The sequence below is a fragment of the Calypte anna genome, chromosome 8 (assembly GCF_003957555.1).
Source record: "Calypte anna isolate BGI_N300 chromosome 8, bCalAnn1_v1.p, whole genome shotgun sequence".
NCBI classification, from domain to species: Eukaryota; Metazoa; Chordata; class Aves; order Apodiformes; family Trochilidae; genus Calypte; species Calypte anna.
Window position 1 is genome coordinate 11,858,261 of NC_044254.1, and position 24,741 is coordinate 11,883,001.

The following is a 24,741-nucleotide window of genomic DNA, read 5'->3' on the forward strand; positions in this document are numbered from 1 at the left end:
AAAAAAGCCACAGAAAGGGGAAAGGTAGATACAAAAAAGGACAAGTTTCAAAGCTAGGCAGGGATTGGACAACAGGAAAATGCCATGCAGCAAAGAAAAACAGAAAGCCAAAATTAAGGAACAAAAACAAGTCGTTACACAGAAGATGATACATAAGCATAAGCAAAATTAAGAATTAGCATATGACAGGAAAAGTTAAATAGAACATGAAAAAGAAAATACAATTGCATAAGCAAAGAACATAAATATGTAAGGGAAAAAAAAGCATACCAATGTTAGTTTCACATCAACAACTCCAAACTATACATGACAATCCTACATAATTTTTCAACTGCTTATTGTACCTCTAATCAGGCTGGTAATTCCCAGGTGGTTGACAAAAATATTGTCAATGTACTCACTGCCAGTGAAGAGTTCAGCTACCACATAAAGATTAGGTCTGACTGATCTGGCTGTTGCTAGCATCTCCTATAGATCATAATACATTTTTAATGCAAGACATCCGCTGTCAGCTTCGTACGCGCAAATTGTTAACATGACTTAACAAATCATGAGTCATTCATACATGCAGCTCAAAACCATTAACATTCATCAAAGCATGTTTATATTTTACAGAGATTATTAACTGACTGAGTAATTCTAAGAAATTCTCTGAAGAATGTGGAGCTAATTACAACTTGGTTGTTTTTAAACAAAAATTGTTGCTCAAAATGCAAGAATAAAGGCTGGGTAAAAGAGATACCTGTCAAGGTAAAACTCTAAGGAGGACCTTCAGTTTAAGCCTTCGAAATTACACTTCCAAAAAAGCTACTATTAAATGAAAGAATGGTAGTTTTGAAATGGATGGATTTGAGAACTACTTAAAACTACTTAAAACTACTTTTCTGTGTGCAAGTCAACTCGTTTTAGAGGTCTTCATATATTTAGGTAAGCTCTGAAACTATGACTAAGCAATAATAAGCTGCACTACTCAAATCTATTTAAAGCTAATTTACTAGATAAGTACATTTTCTGGATGTCAGCACCATGGTAACCAAAAAGCACTTATCTTAGCAGTAAGACTGCCAGGCTAAATTTTTGGCAGGCGTTCTTTACCAACTTTTGCGTTACGGGAAGTAAACCACTTCCTGTTTAATTCATCAATAGCAAAATATATATGGCACAGAAACACTGAGACTTTCAACCAAGGCTTGGCAATGATCCCAGCTACAACTGACACACTGGGTACTCGCACTCATTGCACAGCTATAAGAAGGAAAGTTAACCAGGTCCACCTGCTTGCACAACTCCTCAGCTGCTGTGGATTAATAGAAGCTACCCCACTCTATTTTAAGTAGGAGAAATGATATGTAACACCATCCGTCAAGAAACCTTGCTTATGCTGTGAGGAAGGTTCATTCAGACCTGAACTCTGCCACGTCGATCCTGCATATTTTGTAGCGACAGTGCAGGACTTTTTTTCGCAGACAGGAACTGCTTTGTAATAGACATGCTTAACTTTGCGTACCTCAGCTACATGAATAGGTGTTGAGTGACAGTTGTCGAGACGAACACCATGGAAATATTTGGCAGTGATTTCAGTGTATTTTTTCATATGTGCCCAGAGGTATGGGCAGTCTTCAGGTTTATTACCATAACGCAGTTTCACACTGTCTCCCCAACAAACAAGCTCTCGTCTCAAGTAAACATTTGAACCTGTAAGAAAAAATAAATTAATGTTAGTGTACAGTGTAAAATATATACCAAAATGAAAATGCAGTATTAAATTTTCTATTGTTGAAGAGTAGAACACTGTGAAGACTAAGAGGTCTTAACAATAACCATATGTATAATTTCATACTACTGCAAGGAAATATTGAAATATTTAACTTCTGTAGTGATACTGAAATAATTTTTCAGATTGAAATGAAATTCCTTTTAATACTTCCAAGTATTATAAAAACTGTACTTGATGAAAAAAACCCAAAACAAAAAAACAATGAACAAAGTCAGTAGTTCAGTTGTTTATACTGGCTGAATTCAAAAAAGCATCATGCTGTGTTACCATAAATAAATAACCAGAGACATAACTTATAATTTTATCCTCTGTTAACAGTAGACTGTGATGACGTAAGACAAATTTCAAGTACTTATGCGAGTAGGTCACTTCAAGTGAAAGAGTCCCTAAATAACCCTGGTGTGCATTAAAATATTTATCCTCCATCTTGTCTAGTTTCATATAGTTTTGTCTTCTTTTTGATGCAATCAATACCACACATTATATATGAGCTTTCTTTGAACACACACCTTGTTTAAGTGCCATTTGCAGAACTAAATGCATTTATTTTGCAATTCCTGCGCTCATGTCCTCAGTTGAAATAGTTTGTGTCATAAAACAAATGCATAACACAAGTATAAAGCACTCAAAAAGCTTTAGACTAATTAAGACAGGAATTTCAGTAATGTAAGTTAGGTACACTAACTAAAGACAGTGACTGAAGGAAAAAACAGTCTGCCAGAATAGAGGGCAAGTAGCTGAAATGCAACAGAATAAGAACACCCTTGAAACACGTTATTTTCATGCTTGAAAAGGGGTTTAAAACAAAACAAAACAAAAAACCCCCCCCAAACAAAACAGTGAAAGGGCTTTGCTTTGGCCAGAATATCAAAAGGTTAATTATAAATTTGCTTACAAACCTGGTTCTGCAAAGTTTCTAAGAGGATCATCTCCCATAACCCAGCCATTATGAGCCATGAAATAACAAGCTTTATCTGGCTGATGTATCATGGCTTCTTCTTCCTCCATATTTAGCTCTTTGAATGGATAAGTAAAATACCTATAGAATAGACAGGCAATTAAAAAAACAAAACAAAAACACCAACCCACTGTCAAAAGCAAACACATTAGGTAACTTAACCTGAAATTCATTGAGTTTAAAAGTATCTGGAATAGCTTGTATATAAAACAGATGCAAAAAAGAAGAAAAAAAGCAGCTGCTACACTACTCAGACAGGTGTTGCCATATCTTGGTGTCTGTTGATAGTGTAAGATTAAAGCTCTAGCCCTTCAGACACATGAGTGGCATCAAATACATCAAGCATGAAAGGTGTAAACTTTCCTAGTTCCACCACTGTTACGCCTACAAGAGAAATTTGTCCTGTGTAAACATTCAATGTGCTCTGCATGGTTGGACTCTGTCATCTTAAGAGGTCTTTTCCAACCGTGACAATTCTGTGTGTATTGTTTCATGCTCTCTAGTCACATTTGTTTACTAAACAGGTATGTTGTTGATTAAAAGAGACAGTTCAGTAAGTAGCATAAGTTCATGGGAAAGAAAACATACACTTCCACTTATAAATGTATACTTTTAATGACCTCTGAACTCACTTGCCCTAGATAGATTCCAATAATTGCCAAACAAGCAAACAAAACAAATACCTGGTAACTAAAGGATATTTTCTAGTGATAGGCCCCAGCTTAGGGCCATTGCCAGCCAGTCGTTCATAAACCACAGTTCCCACGAGACAATTGACAGCCTAGGAGTGATTAAATTATGTATTATTGAAACACCTGAATTTATTTGCAGTTTTAAACAATTTAGCATTAAAAAATTGTAATTTTAAGACCTGCTCTTGATGGTGATTAGTTTGTCTGTGCTGTTCAGCATTCAGCTCCTCAATTCTCTTGCGAAACCAGTTGCAACATTCTTCTATTCCAGCTGGTCCATTGCTTATCAGAATTGAAAGCACAGAAAATTAAGAATTATTTTTAAATATGCAGTACACAACTAAAAGGAATGAAAATTCAACTTTTCCCATCTCTGAAAAGAATATTTGGTTTGCAATTCAACTCATGGTTTTAACTTTCAATCAACAATACAATACCTGTGTGGTATGAATGTTGCCAGTGCTATATTCATGTCTACAGTACAGCCAAGTCGTCTATAATCAGGGTCCTGAACTATTTGAAGATGTTGATTTGGATCAGACTTTGTGCTCATTTTGCCTAAGAGCAAGATAGAAAAGAGTATTCATAAAGTAAAATTAGGCATTCCATTTAAGACTCACTTGTATAATCTTAACATAAGTAAGATATGGTAGGTAAAGCCTTTGAGGGGGTAGAAAATCTTTAAAGCCTTGACTAGCTCTCAGAGCATATGCTTAAATCTGTGCAGTAGATTTCTCTCACAGGAAAAAATGAGATATTTTTTGTTTTCCATCTTATTGCTAAGTTTCTTGAACTATAAATACATAATCCACATGCTTCAGAAACATAACCTTCCTTTACCTTGAATTAGAAGGGTTCTAAATTGCTGCACAGCTTTGTTAACATCCACTTGGAAAAATTCCCATAGTTTAATTTTTGGATATATATCTTCCCAAATTATTTTACGGATACACTGTAAAAAATAAAAATTATGTTAGTTAGTAATGTTGTTAATTAATATAATTAAGAAAAGCTAAGTGCTCACATGAATTGTTCAGAAAAAAATCTGGGCTGTAAGGATTATTTATTTAAATATACCTGCAAAGTATACACCATTTCTTGTGCATTTCCAGAACCATAGAAATATTAATGGTTTATTCAGCTCTTTGTAGCATTAATTAACTTATACTTCTCATTCACTTACATTCAGGTGATGATCATTCTCAATCAAGGGAGGGACCCCTTTAGCAATGTACTTTCCATCAGCCACATCACAGGTCAAATGCCACAGTGCTCTGTCCAAGACCCAGGCTGGCTTCAGGTGAGGCGAATTAAGAAGGTTATAGCCACATTCTGGATGCATCCTGAGCCATTCACTGTTAGTTGCTTATTCAAGAAAGGGAGGAGATAAAGAAAAAAATAGTAAGTACACAAGTAAACACTTGGTTGTTTTACGCAAATATCTTAACACCAAGAAGTTAAGAGTACCATGGCATGGACAGTGTTCACTTTAACTGACTTTTTCCATGGCAATATAAAATAATTTCTTATGCTGAGGTGTGCGTTGCTGATAGCCATCTGTTTTGCACCAAATACAGAGGCTACAGGGCAATATTTTTATTAGTTACATAAAAATATGCAATATAACCACCAGTTCCAATGTCAGCTAGTGTTGGTTGGAAACCAAACCTACATGCTAAACCGAGATTTAAGATGGGCCAAGTTATTTATTTTTCAATATTCTTAACCCTATCAGATGATCCGCACACACAACCAGAGAATCGAAAGTACACACACATAGAAATAATTAATGAAAAAAGTAGTTAAACTGGCTTTTAAGAAAGGATAAACTGTGCCACTGTTGTATACATAATCCAAAACAGTTGGAAAGCAATGGCACAAAGTCTAACACAGGAAGATGTGTGCATGCAAACGGAATACAAGTTCAGATCAAACGCTACACTCCGTGTTTATTTTCTAAACTTACCCCATAACATCAACAAGCACCAGAAGATGTGCTGAATATTAAGAATTAACTCAGAAAAGGTGAGAAGCCCTAACCAAAATAATGGGTATAACATTCTAATATAGAAATTAGTGTGCATAGAGCAGTATGAACAAACATATAAATAGTAGAGAATTTTTATTTTGGAAGAATAACAAGGAAAAAAAAAGACATATCCATATTTAGAACTGTTCTAAACAGCTAAACTGAATATAATTTGAATGCATTTATTTGAATGAATCTGCAATTGAAAAACTAAATTTTAAAAAAAGCACAGACTGCCTTAGTAAAAGAATACTACTTCACACAAATACTTCACACATGGGAACATATTTTACATATTATTAAACTGGAAACATGAAGAAAGACACATTAACATGTCCAAAATTATAGCAGAACAATGAACATGGAAAATCAAGTTTGCTCAGTTCTAAGAAGCTCAAAGGAAAATGTCAAAGAGTGTATGTACTCAGTGTACAGTATGAACAGCACTTCTGAACTACCTCTTACATTACCACCTCAAGAACATTGTGAACATGGCAAAATTCCATGTTTATAAGGTCACACCATTTGTGGAAATTAAGGTCTTCATGGTTTAAATGCCATCTACAGCTAAAATCACCATACTTATGTTAAATATATATAAAGCTGTAATAAGCTCAGGCTGTTAAAGGCCATTATAGGTCATTCGGAATCCACGCAGTGCCCTTTCCTCCCCCTTCTAATATATATATATTATACACACACACACACACACATACTACTTCTGATTTTTTTTTTCCCAAAAAGCAAAATTAGCTTATTCTATTCACCTACCAAGAACCATAATTACTATAAAGGACTTTCATGAGTAAATACAATTAATTCTAAAAAGGCAACACATCATTTAAACCTAAAGGTCTTATGAAAATAGAAATTAGAAGGTCTTCCACTAATTCTGATGAAGAATCTAATGTTTTCTGATCAGAAGACAATCCAATAAATGTCAATGTAACAGCAAAAGGAATTTAATTCTGCAGAAAAAAGTTGCCCCAAACATCACTTCTGGTTACATTTGTTACAGGTAGGGAAAAGATACACTCAAGCATACATATAGCTAAATACTAAAGATGAAGTACTACAAAAAACAATTTCTAGAAGTCAATTTATTCTTATTTAGGAAAATAAGTTCACATTTTTCAAAGGAGCAATTCATTGTTACATAAATTAAACATAAACTTAATGTTTAGTAGTGATGGTCTACGCAAGACTAGGTCTTTTTTTCTGCCCTTTATAAAGCTGAGAACAAGTGACATATGATGTGATTAGTGAAGTGCTTGGAAGTAGGATCTACTCAAGTGTTAAACTGCAATTAGACAGTAGTAGCCTTTTTTGAATGATAAAGAAAATACAACTGATTTCAGTCTCTGACTTTATGATTAGCTACAGACGCCAAAAGCTCTAAAGAGGAAAAAAACCCAAACAACAACTCTCCTTTTTTGTGTTGCCTGGTGGAAAGCAAATGCCAGAGAACACAGTATTTCTTATTTTAGGGTGTTTGAAAACCCTGAAGAAAACAGCAGCCCAAAAAGGGTACATCTTCCCAGTTATTGGACAGGGTTTGCAAGTTATCTACAATACTTGGGCTAACATGTCAAATGTGTATCTATATTTAACATTAGCACATGTATCTACTTTGCTTTTAAAGTCAGGCTGCAGATGCTAGAGACTGCCAAAGACATTAACATCAAAAACTGACACCCACCACTCTCCACTGTACAAACAATCTGCTCTCCATCCCAGTGTAAAAACCAAGCCCCTTGGCTTAGCACTGAAAGTGAGTGGTCTGACATTACAGCAGGGACCGAGGGGAAGCATGGACATTTTCATACAGCAGTCTCAGCTGGTGAGCAGAACTGCCAGCGGACACAAACACTGTAAGCTGAGGGTCACCAGCTATTAGAATTACTGGCATTAGAGGATATAATGCGAGACAACATAAGCTTTTAATGCAGGCATCTGCAGAATTAATAATAATGTACAAGTATCCACAATCTGCTGAAAGTAACTGAATATATGTCATGTCTTTAATTTTCAAATAATTCTATGAAACATGTTTTACAAATAAGCCATGCTAAGATGCAGGAATTAACTCATTTAACTATGAGCAAGTACTTTTTGTTTAAAAAAATAAATTAAAAAAGTTAAATTGACATCTTATAAAAGATGCAGACAAAAAAAAAAAAAAAGACAAATAATTTTGGTTTTGTGGTTTATCTTCTTACTTTGAAAGTCCCCAAAATGTTTTACAGCCACAGGCATGCCACATTATTGCTTACGCAGAGATTTGCTGATACATAGTTCCACTTACACTAAATTTGGCATTTAACAAAGTTTGGAACCAGTTGTAAATCAAAAGGATTTGACAATAAGCAAAACAAAAAAGGGGAAAAGATCAGTTAAAAAGTTGAAAAGCAGTAAACAAAGCCATCAAGCATATCTTGCTTAATCATGTAATTCAGGACCATGGTCATTTGAATATTTCTATTCTGTTAGTAGATGTTTCTAAGAATCGTTTCACCACAGTATAAACGTTTAGTCATCCACCTGAATGAAGATTTGAACGCTGAATGTAATTTGAAAATGTTGTTACAAATGTAGCCAAGTAATAATATGACATTTTTCTTCTCAAATATATTTTTGAATTTAGACTTGGATATTGCTGTCCATAAAAACATTCTCCTAGGTAGAATGTAAATATATACAGTATAAAGATGACAGGATCTCAAATGTGTGACAAACACAGGACTACTAGTTGGTAAAGTACAAGAAAATTTTTATCTGAAAATTGGGAGAATATTTAAAAGCCAAATTTCCTCAGATACATAGCCAATAACTATACTTAGTAACATTTCAACAGATAAGGCAAACAGGGCCCACACTGCATTGCACACTAACTAGATAGGAATGTTTGGCAACAGTCAACACCAAAGAACGAAAGCAAATAAAGCTTCAAATTCATAGATATCCATGGTTAGGATTTTTTAAGCCTCAAAGGACTGTAACATTCACATACATAACCATTTATTATATTTTCTGCTATGACAATGCTAACTATTGTGTTCTTTAGGACTACAGCATAAGATGAATAGTGACTTACAAACAAACACAGTAACCAAAAAATCAAACTTATAAATTATTAAGCAATGCAATTTAAATGTCATCAGATCATACTGAAGAAAACTCACTGTTCATCAGCACAACGGACAACTTCAGCTATGAAAAGTAACTAAGGAAAGTCTTCAATGCACTGGTGTATCTATGCTTAAAAAACTCCACCCCAAACACAAAGCTCCCTCTTTTTTTTTGTAGTCTTTCCCCACAGACTGAGCTGTAACATTTCCTTCATTGCTTAATCCTCTATTGCTTGTCCCTATTCTGTTTGTTGTCTGGATGTTAGATTGAAATTAACCAGTTACTTTTAAGCAGCAACAAGAATACTCTGTTTAACAAGAAATTCACCAAATAATTAATAATCTAGACTCCATTTATGTGGGAGCTGCACATCATATACCAAAAAAATAAGCCTATGATAAAATACAGACACATGCATACTTCATTAATTCTAAGAAGGGCTCTATTCACTTGTTCAGTAATAATATTAAATTATTTTACATTTGTTATGAAGACATGCAAGTTAGAATTGTAAAGGCTTGTCCTCGACTTCAGAGATTCTAAGACAGAGACAACTAAGTTGCTTAAAATTGTTAAAAGATGGGTTAAAGGGGAGAAAGTTCAGGGAAACAATGAAATGTAATTATAGGGGAAATTTGGTTCACATATAAAAATCATACCTGTATGATTGTAGACTACATCTGTGATGCAAAGCATATTCCATTCATTTTTCATTTTTTCCACAAGAGCTCCTATATCACTCCAAGTGCACTTTTTATTATGGCTTGAAAATTCAGGATTTACTTCTAATTGATCAGCTAGTGAATAACATGATCTTGACAGTCCAAGCTTCTGCAGTGGTGTAAAATGAATCATGTTGTAACCTATAAAATTAAGAAGCCATTAATTTAATAAGAAGAACAAATTTCAGTCAAAGTTAATTGAAAAAAAAGCATCATAAATCACAGTTATAACACTTTAAACAATCATTTGGCATATAGATTATTATGGAATTTTGCCCTTGAAATTCGACAATATAATCTTTAAAAATCATCCTTGTAAGCTCTACAAACTTCCGAGTGTATCTGAAATTAAAACAAAAACATGAAAGTGTTTTTTTATATCAGGAAATCCCTGAAATTTGGTATCTTTGCAAGTATTTTGACACTTTTACTGCCTTAATCTCTTGACTAAAACTCTTCAGTGTTACTTTGGTTTCTGATCATTAGACAAAACCACATATCTTTTAAAACATGTATTGCTTACCTGTTTCTTTTGCAACTTTAAGCCTATCTTCCCATTCATGAAATGGTCCCAGACACTTAGCGAGGAATGTCTGGAGTGTAACACAATCCAAAGGTAACACGTGATTATTGACTCCAACATGCAAAACAGGATCCACAACAATGTAGCCTCCACCACTTTTTTCATTTCTAGAAAAAAACCCCAACTTTTCATTGCTATAGTAAACACCAATTATATCAGTCGGTTTCAGACACAGAACTGGGGAACAGGTCTGCAGAGCACCTGCAGGAGGTAACGTTCATCTCTTAGGCATCATCTCTCTACTGGACTTCTGCCAATTGCTCAGAAGAATACAATTGCAATACAGACCTTTAAATCCTCTGCAAAAGCAAGATACTTTTTTTCCCTCCTTTTAGGTTATGGACAGACACAATGCAAGCATGACTGCCAGTCTTTTATGCAAAGACCTCCATTTGGAACTCTTCTCAGGAAGACACCTGACAAACATGCACTTTTAAACCTGAGGAAATTTAACCACACATCTTCTGGAAACTAAGAATACCAGACTACAATCATTGCAGATTAGCATTGTCCTCTGCACTTGTTCTGTTGAAACAAAGGAGAAACTAAAGGAAGTCATACCCTTTGTACTAGAAAATATTAAAAAAATAAACCAAAAATAAACCAAAACAAAAACAACAAGTCAATGAAGTATAAATAAATCATTTGCATACTTAGAATGCTGATGACTTTGAAAATTTGTAAAAATGGCTTGCCTTTCCAACACTGACAGAAAACTTGTCAAGTTTGTTCTGTACAGTTGCCAAAACATTTTTGCATCAGAAATTATTAAACAACCACCACAGACACTGCCTTTCATTAGCAGATTCAGACAGGTCCCGTAGCTGCAATTTGAAAAACGCACAGAGAAAATGTTTTTATTTTTAACAGTGATTTCTTCAGGTTAAAATGTAAACTAAAGGGGACAAGAATGCATTTGGCCCTAAGTATAGAATTTTACCTACCCAAGACTGAAATAGTATTGGTATGACCCAGAAATTTGGAGATCCAACTTGCAGTATTTGTCCGAGTCATCATCTTTTCCTGTGGGATTGTGCCATGAGAGTGTCCTGAACTTGTGGCGATCAAAGACTTCTCCAGAAGCTGGATAATTAGTGTAGACAGTAACAGGCTTGCCTTGAAGAGTTGGGCCCAATCGGAATTGCAGTTCAAAGCCTCAAGAAAAAAGGATAAAATCACTTTATCTGGACAACTGTTTATTTCTACTCTGCCACTGCAAACCATAATTTGGTATTACGTTAAAAAGAAAGTGCACCAACATCTTTTCCAAGAATTTTGGCAGAATGGTATTAGCTCCATAGCATCCTGTTCCCTACGTTCCCAATATTCTTTGCATGCTTTACATACAGTCCTTACTTACATAGCACTATATCCTCTTCCCAATTTTTTCTCCTTTGCTATATAAAAAGTCTTAAAACCAAACTGCACTAAAACATCATGATTATCAAACTACATGTAAACTTAGGCAATTTTGGTTATATAGTATTGCAATATACATAAATTTACCAGGTCTATATATTAAGATGACCCATGAAAATATTTGAAAAAGAAAAAAAAAAAAAAGAAACATATTTCAAAGACTATTTCAAATCCCTTCATTTTCCATTAGGGCTTTACTACACAAAGCTTAATTCCTTATGCTTTTAACTCTCTAACACATGTATATGAGATACATATGTGTGTAATCTACAATATACAAACACACTATTAAACTTTCAGAGAGCTCAACAAATCAAAGTGAGTTTTGTATGTATAATGTAAGTCACACAGACATAGAAAAAGAACCCAAACAATTTAGGCTTCAGACAATGAAAACATGATAATGAAAACAAAATTAATTTAAAATTTTGGGACCTAAACCCATACTGTAGTCTGTTCAGTTGGATATGAAAAATTCACTTTAGTCAACAGGTTTCTGAATAGGTTTCCATTTGCAGGTTTGAGGGCTACCATCATGTGCATAGCTAATTACAGGGTCATTTCAAGTGTCTGAAACAGATATAAGTACTTGCACAATTACTTTCACTAAATTACATGCCAGTCATTTAATTAACCATAGTAACACACCTAGTCCTAGCAGGCTACCAAATTGGGAATAAAAAAACCCAACAAGTATTTGTAAAAAGAGAAAGGCATTAATACATAGATAATGAATTATAAAGCATAATAAAAAAAATATGAAAAATGGTAAGTTCCAGTATCTTAAGGCGAAAAAATCTACTCGCTTTTTAAGTAAAATCATGGGAAAGCTAATATTGGACATCAGTGTCTGGATACATTTAAGTACAAGTCTCACCAAGCTCACAGTTTCTTGTATTAACATAGCCACTACTGCACCAAAACCCCCATGTAAAGCACTGGGTTTAGGATATGAATGTCTGTCAGGTAAAATGAAGCTCATTTGATCACCAAAAGAAAAAAAAAATCTACATGAAGAAAACCACTTTTGGAAGGTTAAGTACACTCTTCTCAGTACTGTCCTGACATTTTATTTCAGGGATTACTAAAATTAGAGTACAGGGATATATGCCATTGATATCTTATTTCCTCTAACAGTTACACTGACATCAGGAATGCTGCATGCAAAATTAGCTCTGCCCTCTGAGGGACTGCTACCAGCAGAGGCATTTTGAATGTTTGATAGCCATTCACTTCTGTGCAACATCTTTGAACAACAGTTATACAAATGGAAGAATGAGTTAGTTCTTATTAAAAAGGGAAGGTTCAGTCAGTATTATTGATGTATTTCAAAATTATAATATTAAAGCAGTGTTGCATTTATCTGAACGTTGCAGATAAATAGTAGAGCAGAGCTTGACTTAGGAGGGCTCTTTCGGGTCACTGAAGTACAGATTGTAAAAGGAGAGGTCATGCCCTGCAGGGCCTGTCTAAAAAATGCCTTGCATTTCATTCCCATGAAGACTGATGGCTCCTAGACGATTTGCTCTTCATTTCTCAAGAGTTTTTTAAGCCAGACTGAACTGTGACTGGAGCCCATAGAGCTCTATAGTGGAAGCAAGCACGTCAGAAATGGTTTCATATGAAAACAAGGAAAAAAGTAAAACCAAAAACCAACAAAAAACCCCCCAAAAACAACTCCACCAAAAAACACAAAAAAACCCCACAAACAAAAATACCCAAGCAATCCCCGAAAACAACAACAAAAATATCACTACTGTTGGCTGAAATCCTTTTAATTTGGTTCCCAAAGACGGTGGCGAGCTCCCCAGCCATTTCTCTCACCCGGCCCCGGGGGCTCCTAGCCGAGGAGGGGGAGGAGGCCGTAGCCCCCACCCTACCTTGCTCTAGCCTGAAGAGGGTCTTGTCCAACTTCTCCATCTCGCTGAGGTGCAGCAGCCGCGTCTCCTTAGCGCTCGGCATGGCTGCAGCCGTCTGTCCTGCACTCCTCCCGCGCCAGGGAGCTCAACTCGCGGACGGAAAAGCGATCCCTGCCGGGAGGGAACACAGACAAGAGCCAACAGGTCCCAACAGTGACCCCAAGGAGGACGACGGCCATTCGGGAATGCCTCACGGCGGTCTCGCTTACATGTTCCCCAGGAAGCGAGGAGACGAGGCGCGGCAGGGCAGGGAGGAGGGTACGAGGGAGCTGTCAGCAGGCACCCAGACCTCCTGTGGCCGGGCACCGCCGCCGGCAGCTCTCGGTCCCACAGCGCGGCCCGGCCCGCAGCCAGAGCCGCAGAAATGCCCCCGGCCCGAGCCTTCCCCGGGCGGGGGGGAGGGAGCCTGACACCTGTCACTCTCCCCGCTCGCCCCAGTCCCGCCGAAAGTGACCGCCAGGCCCCTTATCAGCGCCCTGCCTCTGTGGGAAGCGGTGCCCGCCTCAGCCGTCCCACCATACTCACCAGCGGGCCCGCAGAGCGGCGGAGGCGAAGCTCCCCGCTGAGGGCGACGGCTGTCGAGGCCGAGCGGAACCGGGGCTGGAGCACCCTGTCCGCCCTCGCCTGCTGCAGCAACCGGGCTGGCCGGGCGGACAGTCACACACGCAGTCGCCAGCAGCCGCGATGAACTCAGCGCGACCGCTTTTTTCCTCCCCTTTTCTTGGTTTTTTTTTTTTTTTAAACAAACTTTATTGGTTCGGCGGCGCACGGAGACGGGCGGCGCCGGCGCAGCTCCCGCGAGAGCGCGGGGCCCACCCTGGCGGCGGTGCGGGGAGGCAAGGCCGGGCCCCCCGCCCCGCCCCCGCCGGGCTGCCCCCTCCCCGCCCCGCCCCGCCCCAGCGAACGCACCCTGCTGCGTTGGGGTGGACCACCTCAGGGGAGTTCTGCGTCTCCAGGCTAAGGTCTCCGCGAGTCCGGGCCTCGGCGCACCCCAGATATTTCTTAGGGCGCGAAGTGGTAGCTGAGCTTCTGCCTGTGCCTTTACATCCACAGCCTCTTTACACACGCCTTTACACACGGCTTATGCGTACCGGCAGCAGAGACCGCCCACCGAGGGGGATCAGACACCTGAAACTAAAGCTCTGTGTGATTTAACGGGCATTCCGCTGAGAAGAATGTGACTTTGGAGGCTGTCTGAAGCGTGCCGCCTGACGGTGATGGAAACGCCGCTCCGTTGGGCTTCCTCAGCCTCCCCGCCCTCCTGCTTCAGGGCTCCCTTCCGATAGGCTGTGCGCTAGGAAAAACATGGTGTCAGCTAGGGTTTAAGAGCTAAATATAGTACTTGGACAAGACTACAAACTCTGGGGATCTGTCTTTGAGGTAAAGTGCGTTAAAAATAAAGCAACGCATAAAAATACCCCTATCCAACCAAAACCCCATCCCTTTTGTTTTGAAGCATACTGTCATCTGAGTTAGTTACCAGACAGCCTTTACCACTGCTTTATTTTGTGGAATACCTGGGACAGTTGCTCCAGGCCTCTCACAACCGAAATAATTGTTGGCACCTCACTGTAAAGGTCAGCCTTGCATCTTCAGAAGTCAGTCTATTTTTATTGCCTGGGTCTAAGTTTAAAAAAAAAAAAAACCAAACATGAAGTGTGCATCTCAGTTTACAGTCTCTATGTTATACTGATTTTTGGTTGGTTGGTTTGTTTTGTTTTAAAAAATGGTAAGCTGTGGGTTTCAGAAGACTCTACAAAACGGTTTAGTCGTTATGGTTCACATCTCTTTTTTTTTATTTTTGAGAGAAGTTTTTGTGTTGTGTTTGTAAGTGAATATGTCAACTTCTGTGCTGACAATATTAGGATACTTAGAGAGACTGGTGAAAAATTGCAAGTAAAAGCACCTCTGCTTGTTTGTGCAGTTTCTGTAACATTCACCTCAATGAGAGACACTGAGATACAATTCAGTTGGGATACTTCCAATCTAGATTATTTTACATGTGTATGTCCTGGAAGGCCAGCAGAATTCTCCCTTCTTGCTTGTCTTTCCTAGCTCATTTATTCTTTGCTCAGTTTGCTGGCCTGTGTGCTTTGCACCTAGGAGAAGCCTGGCACTTATGGTATTCTCTGAATTGGACATGTCCCAGTAAAAAAGATACATTGAAATAGGTAATACAAAATGCTCCAGCAGGTATAGGAATCAGGAACAAAACCAAAAGACATCTCACTGAAAGAGAACTGGAACATCACTTTGCTATGGTCAGGCTTCAGAATCCTTTAAAGTTGGCCGCCCTAGAACCTTGCACATATGCATCTTCCTCCAGGCTTGTCCTGTCAGGTACTGCAAATGGGGTGGGATTTAGAAATTTCTTGAGCTGCTTGTGTAGTGAATGGTTCAAAGAGTAGGAAGAATAAGTAATATCCATATAGCTGAATTCTTTGCATAGTTACTCTAAAGTGCATGCTGAACACTTTGAGAAAAGCAAGGTATTTTTGAAGGCAATTTCACCAGTGCTTCTAAGTTTTAAAATATGGTCCTTTTTTTCCCCCCACTTGATAAAGAAACTCACCTTACTCTAGGTTTACACTGCTTTCTACACTTACTTACACTACATCTCCAGTATATTGTGCATTTAGATAATTTTTTGAAATGTATCCAAAAGGACTTCTAAGTTTCTCCAGACAAAAATCATCAGGAAACCAAACTAGCATACAGAGTCCTAATTCCAAATACTTAAGGAGTTATTTTGACCAACATTTGTGGCAGTAATTAAAACAGATGTCAACAGTCTAAATGAAGGACTTGATCCATAGCAAAGAAGTTTCCTAAGTACTAGTAAATCACTTAATAACTAGAACAGTATAATTTAGTTGGCTTTCAAGTCAATAGAAAAAAAAACCCAAACCTATTATAAAGATGCTGAATGAATATAGCATGTCCCTTGATGAAATTTAATCAAGAAAGCACGGCAGACTGGTCCAATCCTTTCTCCATCAACATTACCTCTTATGCTGGCACATCCTTTACAGTCTTTGGGCCTGTGCTAATTTAGCTGATGTAAGTTGAGAAGGATTTCTGTATAAGGGGACCACAGCAGGAAAAACATCAGTGCACAAGTACTGCCATTTAATATTGCAGATATTGCATAGGACACAGCCAGAAGCAATCTATGGCATTTGCTATGCTGGTATCTAAATGGTGAATTTCACAGTGCCATTTTGTCTTCACTTTGCAGTTTCTTAGTATGCAATATGATATTCCACAGCAGGAAAAGATCAATAGCTGTTTCAAAATAAGAATGAAGACTATATCAGTGTTATTTTGATGAAATAGTTTTCCAACTTTTTCAAGTATATTAATACCAGAATACTTCAGCCCTTCTACATACACCTTCCTAGCACTCCTTCCCATTAGGGTTTCTCTTTGTAACACTGTATCACAGAACACTTATCCCCATAGTGTCCTGAGAACACTTTGAGAAGCCTGTTCACTAGGTATCAGATCACACTTACGCCGTAATGCTTATGCCTGTATAAAGTGTATATACTTAGAGTACTTCCATGACAGTACTCTATCTCTTTTTCTTTTTTTTTTTAATTCCAGGACGATAGCTCCCGATATTAATACTAAAAAATAGCAACCACAGAGAAAACATTAACTGAGCTACTAACTAAAATTAAAAGCAGATTCCTTTGGTGTGTATGTGGGACATATGAGACTTCACCAAATTTAACATGATAACACACTTTTTCACAGTGGCCCACACTCATGACTGGTAAATTAATTAATAACGCTGTGCTATTGTTCAAATAACAGGAACCTTCAGAGGTGTCAAATCTTCTGTCTAGATTTTGTCTTCTAATGGGGAGATCTCATCTGCAAATACAAATCTGATTTTGAAAAAAAAAAAAAAATTTCTTTAAAACTATATCTCTGCAACCTGATTAGACTCCAGCCTAGGGTCTGAGTTAGATCTTTACTATACAGTGGGTGAAAACAAGCACAGTTCTTAAACACTATGTGCTCAGCAGGAATTTACATATTGTCTTGGAATCTACTATCAAGAGAAAATATTGGACAGAACATTGACACTGTAGCCTATCCTTTAAAAAATCCTTCTAAATAACTAAACATATTGCAATAGACTGAAAGGCAGGGAGTAAATAGGCTGGAATAAAAAAAGACTGTATAAATAAGTAATCAAGTGCAATGGAGAGGCTAGGACACTAGGCTATGCAGTTTGTTCTTACTAAACATGTAGATGCCCTTTCCTCTAGTTACTTGGCAGTGTTTGTCCTTTCAAAGATGAACCTGGTGTTATCATGAAGTTTTGGATTGCAGAAACATTTTTGTTAGTTTGTAATCTGAGTTCAGCCATTCTTTTACTGTGTGACCTCAATCAATCAATCAATCAATCAATCAATGTTTTCTGCTTTAACTTCTGTATGAAGTTAAACTGCTATTTACTTTTAAGAGAAAACTATGAAATTGAATAGATTTCTCTTTTAAGAGAATAAAATTTTACTACTATTCAATGTAGATTTTCACATAATTGATTAGGATACATTTGACTGTTCTTTAGTTTACAGTATCACATTAATTTAATAATAATTTGCAAATGTAATGCCTTGGAAAACAAAATATTAAGCTAAATGTCCAAATGGTTTTCTGGTGTCATTTAACCTAGTTAAGTATAAAATAAATCCACGTGTATAGAGCAATTTTTGTTTTACAAGGAGAGCATATTGCACCAATTTGTTGAATCATTACCTTCCTATAAACTGTTCCACTTAACAGTATTGAGGTACACGGAGAAATAAGACTTCAGAGTATCCATTCTGTAGGAACTACAGTGATGTTTTATCAAACAGATCTACTCTTCCAGTTTTATATTTCCTCCTCAAAACCAAATATTTGTAGAGTGTCTCTTGCACGCTATATTTCCTTTTTGATGCCTCTTCCAACTGTACCAAACTATAGTGAGAATGCCATGGATATTTTTCTGGTCCATTAAAATACAATCCTTAAAAATTATTTAAGCAGCTCTTTAAGCTCAAATGGTAAACAGTTGATTGGACTCGTGTCTGTTGTGTAAAATTGGCATCTGATCTGTTAGCAAAAAACCCCTACATACTAGCTCCACAAAAATGGAGGTTATCTGAAAGCCAATGCTGAGGTCTTTGGGCCCACTTTGTAATCTTTCAGAACAGACAGAATTCAAGCAATAGTAATTTAAAGAGTTTACCATGCTGTGATAAATTGCAGAAGGATAATATTTCTCCAAATATATGACTTCCGCAAGCATTTGCTTTAAAAGTTAATTTTCATCTCTTTCTTTTCTTCATGCCTTGTAATAAATTCCCTATTTCTCCTTGCCAAATCACTTTTCAGCCAGGTTTTGCATTCTACCACCAAGTTAAACATGAACAAGAAGAGCCAGAAAGATGGTACAAGACTGGTTTGCACTAAAATGCTACAAAGCTAAATTTCAACCTGATATATCTTCTTCTACGAGACAGAAATCAGTGCACCTAATTCAACATTTACAGCTGAACCGTCCCCAAATGCTTCTACCAGAAATGTCTCGTCCCTAGTTAAACTCTGTCTTATTGATGTTGTCAGATCTTTTGATTAGCCACGGACTTCAGCTTAGGACTGATGATCAGAAGGAGCTTTCCCATAACTGGGCAGCCTCTCCTATGAGAACACAGGAGCTATGAACTATTGCTGTATGTTGGAGCAAAGTGCTGCTGCCACCACTTAGTTTTTAGAGTATTTTACCTCTGTGCAAACCACTGTCTCTCCATTCCAGCTGGGTTCTTGTTGATAAAGGAATCACAGCTTCACAGAGTAGTGCAGCATTGATATTTTGCCTCCTATTTTGTCAGCACCATATTTATTGGGTTAGTGCTGGTGCTGTACAGCAGGTTCCCCTCAAGTTTGTAACTTCATTGCAGGTACTGGCTAGCACAGAGACAAGGCACTAATCTGGTTTTGCAGGAGGCAGCTTTCCATAACATCTCTGCTCTGGGTCACTTTACGCTTCACTTGGTACAAAACAATCTTCTCTCACTTATTTTTCTCAGCATGTTGAATATGCTTTTATCTGTTCTGTTATAGACCAGTTTATAAGCTTTGGAAGTATCTGCATAGATTTAGCTAAGACTTGCTAAAGAGCTAAAAATCCCTGCAAACATTCCACTGACCATACCTAAACATCAGCACATTGTTTCCAGACAGGGATACTGGGTGTGTACTACCTAGCACGTGGCTACAACTGGGAGCATTGTCCATCATGTATCATCCCTAAAGAACAATTGCTCATGCTTGAACTTGTGGCTTGCAGCCACAAACCCAGACACATACCAGGTCTGAACAAAGAATGCATTTTTAAACCATGAAGGAGAAAAATGGAAAGCTGACGAGAAAGAAGTGGAAATATGAAGTGGGCTGTGAAAGGACCTTTGAGAAGAGATGAAAATGTGTAAGAGAATTAGCTTCTAGTCTGAGCGAAAGGAAAGAGGAAAGAAGCTGTGAGGCAGAGATGAAATTGAGGTTAGCTGGCAAAGAAACTGATCAATATCTGGGAGAGAATTGTATTAGATTTCAATTAATCTCATAATTTTACATTACAAATTGTGTAATCAGGTCTGAAGTACCTTAAATTGAAGCATCTAGAGGTCAGTGCTTTTGTCAGCATGTCCAGTTTTATCAATTGATTTAATTGTTTTGTGCACATAATTAAGGGAAGACTTTTAGAAGAGTGCCAGGTTGTCATTGTTTTCTAGCAACTGTACAGACCTGTCTTATATTGGTATAGAGAACCAGTTTCTTTTATTTTTTCATCAATGCTTCCATCTCAGATAGGCAAGGAAATATTTCTATTAAAAAAAAAATAAAATATCTAAGTTATACTCGATTCAGGTTTTAATAGAAAGCTATTTTTTGCGAACTTCAGCTGTCGGTGTACCAGAAGAGAGACAGAAGTAGGCGATTTCTGGTTAATCGAGTGAAAAAAGTCATTTTACCTAGTGGCTTATGCCACCAGGTGGCTAGTCAGTGTAATTGACTGAAGGCTGTAAAATGCATTTTGCTTCTTACCTCTAGGTGAACAAGTACTTTGGTATAAATACGTTTTCAGGATTGAATTCTTATGTGACATTAAAAAAAAAAATTAAGAAGTGGAAAGTGATATTCCACTTTAAGTGGAAAGGGCTGATCGGTAGAGAAGAATAAAGACCAAAGAGAAGTACACACAAAAAGGAGATCAGTGGAATACATTTATCTAGTTTGTATGTTAACATTAAGTCACAGATAAGTATGAAACAGTGCAAAAGCTCAAGGAGAAGGGATTTTTTCATCTTATGTTGTCACTTGTATCATAATTTCTTACCTTTTAAATGGTCAGGGCTGTTTCAATGACTTAAAATTCCTTCTTGGGGGGAAAAAAGAATCATATGCAAATTGTTTTGGTAAGAAAAATTCTTCCTAAGATAATATTATTGGTATTATTTCCGTAATATATATATTTAGCAAAGACAAAAATGCTGAAAGGCTTGAAAAATGCTGGTCTCTGTAAATGTAAAATTCAAAGGAAGAAGAGGAATAAATATAGGTGTCAGGGCTGTTATCTTCATAGGAAGACTGGTCTTCTGCGTGTATTCGGCCAAATCTAAATGCACTTTTTCAAACACATGTCAATATATCAAAATAGAAACTACTTCATTTACAAAGCGTCTTAGATCCAAGTTATCTATTATCAAAACAATCTGATCAGGCTGCAGATTTTTTGCACATCACTTGACTTGAGCTGAAGTGATGTTGTACCATGATTATCTAGTCAGTAACATAAAGAAACAATTTTCCTACTGCACACATATATGAAACTTGAACTAGAGTTGACCTTATAAAATACCAGTTTTGCTATATTGTTATCTTAATAACTAAGAGGAGGATTGATTACAGGGAAGCACTTAGTAATACAGGATCTCTTCAGACCTAGATCACCAGCTTAATGTTTTCCATGTTACTCTGAGCCTAAAAAAACCCAGTCTGTGTCTTGGACTGAACCATATTTAATTTTCAAAATTATATATACTTGTTTCTTCAATTCTTAAGAAACAGAAATTATCTTTTATATATTCAGCATGCAGTTTCCTTTATGAAATTGTATTTGCTTTCAAGATTATAAGGTTCCACTTACTTCCTTGAGGTCCTATAGCAAACTATGCCAAAGTTTCACCAGATTCTTTTCATGTTAGATGTTATCTTGTTCATTAGTTCATTGACATTGTCATCCTCTGACATAGTTCAATAGTATATTTCAAGACTTTATCTCTCTTCAGGAGGAGTGTAGGCACTGGTACTTGGTAGTTAGAGAGTACCAGTTGTGTTGTCTTTTTCTTCTTGTTTTTAACCTTGTTTTCTTGTTTTATAGCTCTTTAGCAATATCTAGCATTTTCTGAAATGAGAGAAACTATAAAATAGAAGCAAAACAGTATTCCCATCCTTACTCACCTTACCTTTGACAGATAATTGAATTTTTTTTCTTATCCTGATTAGTTTCCAACAGGCTTGTAGTTTGCATTTTAGTACGTCCTTGTGGATCTTAATGAGGAAATTGCTCCATATATTCTTATGTTTATAGCAATGTTTCAGAAGTATAGGCCCCATTCTGTCCAGAATCCAAGACCCTAAAGTAAGATTTTAAAAATATTTGGATATTAATTCCACTATAATCTGTGTAAGTTATAAAACTAAGCATTGTCAAGAATGTTGGTCACCAGAGCTTTTATACTGTATATGTATTTATGTTAGTATTTGTCTAATAATACTAATACTAATAATGTATCTGCAAGGAGGGCTGGTTTTAATCAGCATAAATACATTAGAATCACACAAGCACTTAGTAAAGCACGTATGTACTTGGGCTTTACAATTTTACCAGACTCTTTCTGACCCCAAGCTATAGGGACAACATAAATATTTAATTCTAAGCTATTGATGATGTGTTACATTTCTTCAGTTGCTGAGATCTCAGACTTTTACGACCAAGATAGTACAAGTATACGCGAACACCTTTAGACACGAGAGCAGGCCCGCCCAGGAGGCTGGGAGGCTCCAGCTGCTAAACCGGGGCGTTCATCAGCACCTCCAGCGCCCGGAGGCTGCAAAGGCAGAGGCCGTGCCCCGGTTCTGGGGACTCGCACCGGGTAGCGGCTGCGGCGAGTGCGCGGAGCGCTTCCGATCCTCGGTCTCGCCTTCGACACCGTGTCGGGACCATCCCTGCAGCTAGAAGAGGGGTCGGAGAGACGCTCGGTTAGGGACAGGAGCCGGCCCGGCCCGGCCCACTCCGGCCCACCCCACCCCACCCCACCCCACCCTACATCACCCCACCCCACATCACCCCACCCCACTCCACTCGGCTGCTGTCCTCCTGCCGCCCAGTTTCTGCGGGGTGGTGCCAGAGAGGAGCCCGGCGCTGCATCCGAGAAGGTGCTGAAGCTCTGGAAAGCTGTGGTTAAACTCACGCCGGTAAGTTCAAGTGTGTGGATACTGCAAGGTTTTTAAAAGCTTTATATGCTTAGGAGAGTATCTAAAGCTGCTATGAAGTGAATTAAAACCAGGTGAAGCTTTTACACTACATGGTAACTGCTGCTGTTCCTGCAAGCATTCCTGAATTGTTTTAAAGAAAATTCTTCAGCCTCCTTGCCTTTAGGAGTACAGGTAACCCATGGCTTATTTTATCTGGAAACCTCACCAGCCATTCTCTTCTTTGTATATTGTTTGCTTGCTGATGTTTTGTGACCATTACTTTCTTATTTTGTTTCTTCGTTATAGTGCATAGGAGATGTGGTAACATAAGAATGTAGTAAATGTTACAGTAAATATGCTGATCTTGTAGTTGGATTTGCTTATTGGGGTAATAGGCAATGTCATTTTTAGGCCAGCCTGTAACTTTGGGTTCCTAATATAGATAAAAGTTTCGAGGCTGTACCATTGAAGATAATATGCAGAGCAGCTGCCCAACAGAAAGTTAAATACTCAAAGTAAACAACTGAACAGGGCAAAATCCTTCCCTCCTGTTTGTTCTTGGTGGGATATATGGAAAAAAGAACAAATTTATCATATTGCTTATCCCTCTTCTAAAATAAAGTGTCTTTTTGATAGGAAATAAATGCAGAACAAGCTTTAAAATCATGTAATGAATTTGTACTAACTAGCTTGGAGAAGGAAGGTATCAAAAGTTGGGGGGGGTTTTTTTTTTTGCTTTTAAAAATTTTTTTTGGAGGTGGTGGGGTTTTTTTCAGGGTTTTGTTTTGTTTTGTGTTTTTTTTTTTCTTTAACTGCACCAGAACATAATTAAAATAATTACTTAACATGAAACTTCTCTGGAAGTACATATCTGACAAAGGAAAGGAAGCTGCTAGGTCTGTGGTTCATTACAGCTTCATGCATTTCGTCTGAAGTGTAGGGTCTTCTGGGCTGAGCTTGGGAAGCAGTATAAAATGTGTGCCTGAAGAAAGTAATGCTCTTATAACCGTTTCCTTTTCCTGGTGTTCACTGTTTCTTGTTTTAGAGAAACTTCTGATCCTGGGTATGGTAGCAGTTAATACTTTGAGGTGCAAGTCAAATAGTAGAGGTTACAATGTAATAAAAGTTGTTTCACTCTAAGTAAAAGGTCAATGGCAATTTTATTCCAAGCTGGCCACAGTAACAGGGCTGTGTAGAGTAAGTACCTACTCTTTTGTAATAGAAATTAATTTTGAAATACACAAGCCTTTAAGTTATCTTTTAATGTTTCCAGAGTAAAAAGACCAAGAGGCTGCGGAATGTATGTTTTTGTCATCTTGTTGCTGTGTGTGTTTGTATTTTAAAAGTAATGGGCTAATATGAATATGAACACTAGTTTTCTGCCCTTGTGTAATGCAGCTATTGTGATATGACCATGTCCAAATGAGCAGAAGTTAACCCAAGCTCATTTTCTAGAATCAGAGAGAAGGTGACTCTTGGACACCAAGGGTGTATACTTTGGCTTTGTAAGAGTATATTTCTAAAGAGACGTGGCACAAACACCTGTTAATATAGCTTTTCTCTTTTAGACTGCTTTTTCCTTTTCTGCCTGCTCTCTTGTCTGATAATGCTCAGGAGAAAAGTTCTGGCTAAGATAGTTTTTGCACCTTTGAATTGGTTATATGTTTGCCCTACCTCTGTTCCTCATTGCTGAAACTAGTTTTATGTTTTATACGCTGCAGCTAATGATGTTTTGTTAAACAGCTAAAATAAGAGAATTTCTGTGAAGAGATCTTGAGTTTGTGGAGAACATTGTGCTCTTGAGTTTAGGTTACCAGGGTTTTCTTACCTGATGTTACCATGTTTTTTTTAATTTAACAAAGGAGGGAGTAATTGCTGCTCTTTGTTTACCCAAATCCAGTTACTGTAATATTATGAGATGTAGTCAGAAGAATAAATTCCCCTGTACACTAAATATGATTTTAAAATTCTCCCTA

General features: G+C 37.5%; 2 protein-coding genes across 5 annotated transcripts in view; one reads left to right on the forward strand and one right to left on the reverse strand.

Annotated features, from left to right (window-relative positions):
- The window catches only part of AGL (amylo-alpha-1, 6-glucosidase, 4-alpha-glucanotransferase), a 35,912-nt gene extending 21,529 nt beyond the window's left edge, over positions 1-14,383 (reverse strand). The window contains exons 1-13 of one of the 4 annotated variants that reach the window (XM_030454953.1): positions 13,754-14,033; positions 13,190-13,339; positions 10,835-11,045; positions 9,831-9,997; positions 9,245-9,448; positions 4,611-4,792; positions 4,268-4,379; positions 3,865-3,985; positions 3,607-3,709; positions 3,419-3,516; positions 2,677-2,816; positions 1,508-1,695; positions 345-468 (exon numbers count right to left, since the gene is read on the reverse strand). In XM_030454953.1, coding sequence (XP_030310813.1) covers positions 345-468; positions 1,508-1,695; positions 2,677-2,816; positions 3,419-3,516; positions 3,607-3,709; positions 3,865-3,985; positions 4,268-4,379; positions 4,611-4,792; positions 9,245-9,448; positions 9,831-9,997; positions 10,835-11,045; positions 13,190-13,271 — 1,732 coding nt within the window. In that variant the 5' untranslated portion in view covers positions 13,272-13,339; positions 13,754-14,033. Of the gene's footprint in view, positions 1-344; positions 469-1,507; positions 1,696-2,676; positions 2,817-3,418; positions 3,517-3,606; positions 3,710-3,864; positions 3,986-4,267; positions 4,380-4,610; positions 4,793-9,244; positions 9,449-9,830; positions 9,998-10,834; positions 11,046-13,189; positions 13,340-13,437; positions 13,621-13,753; positions 14,034-14,137 lie in introns of those variants that run through there. The other 3 variants (XM_030454952.1, XM_030454949.1, XM_030454951.1) reach the window with 3 other exon arrangements.
- The window catches only part of FRRS1 (ferric chelate reductase 1), a 30,053-nt gene continuing 19,416 nt past the window's right edge, over positions 14,105-24,741 (forward strand). Inside the window, 1 exon segment of the mRNA XM_008490877.2 lies at positions 14,105-14,223. The gene's annotated coding sequence lies outside the window, so the exon portion shown is untranslated.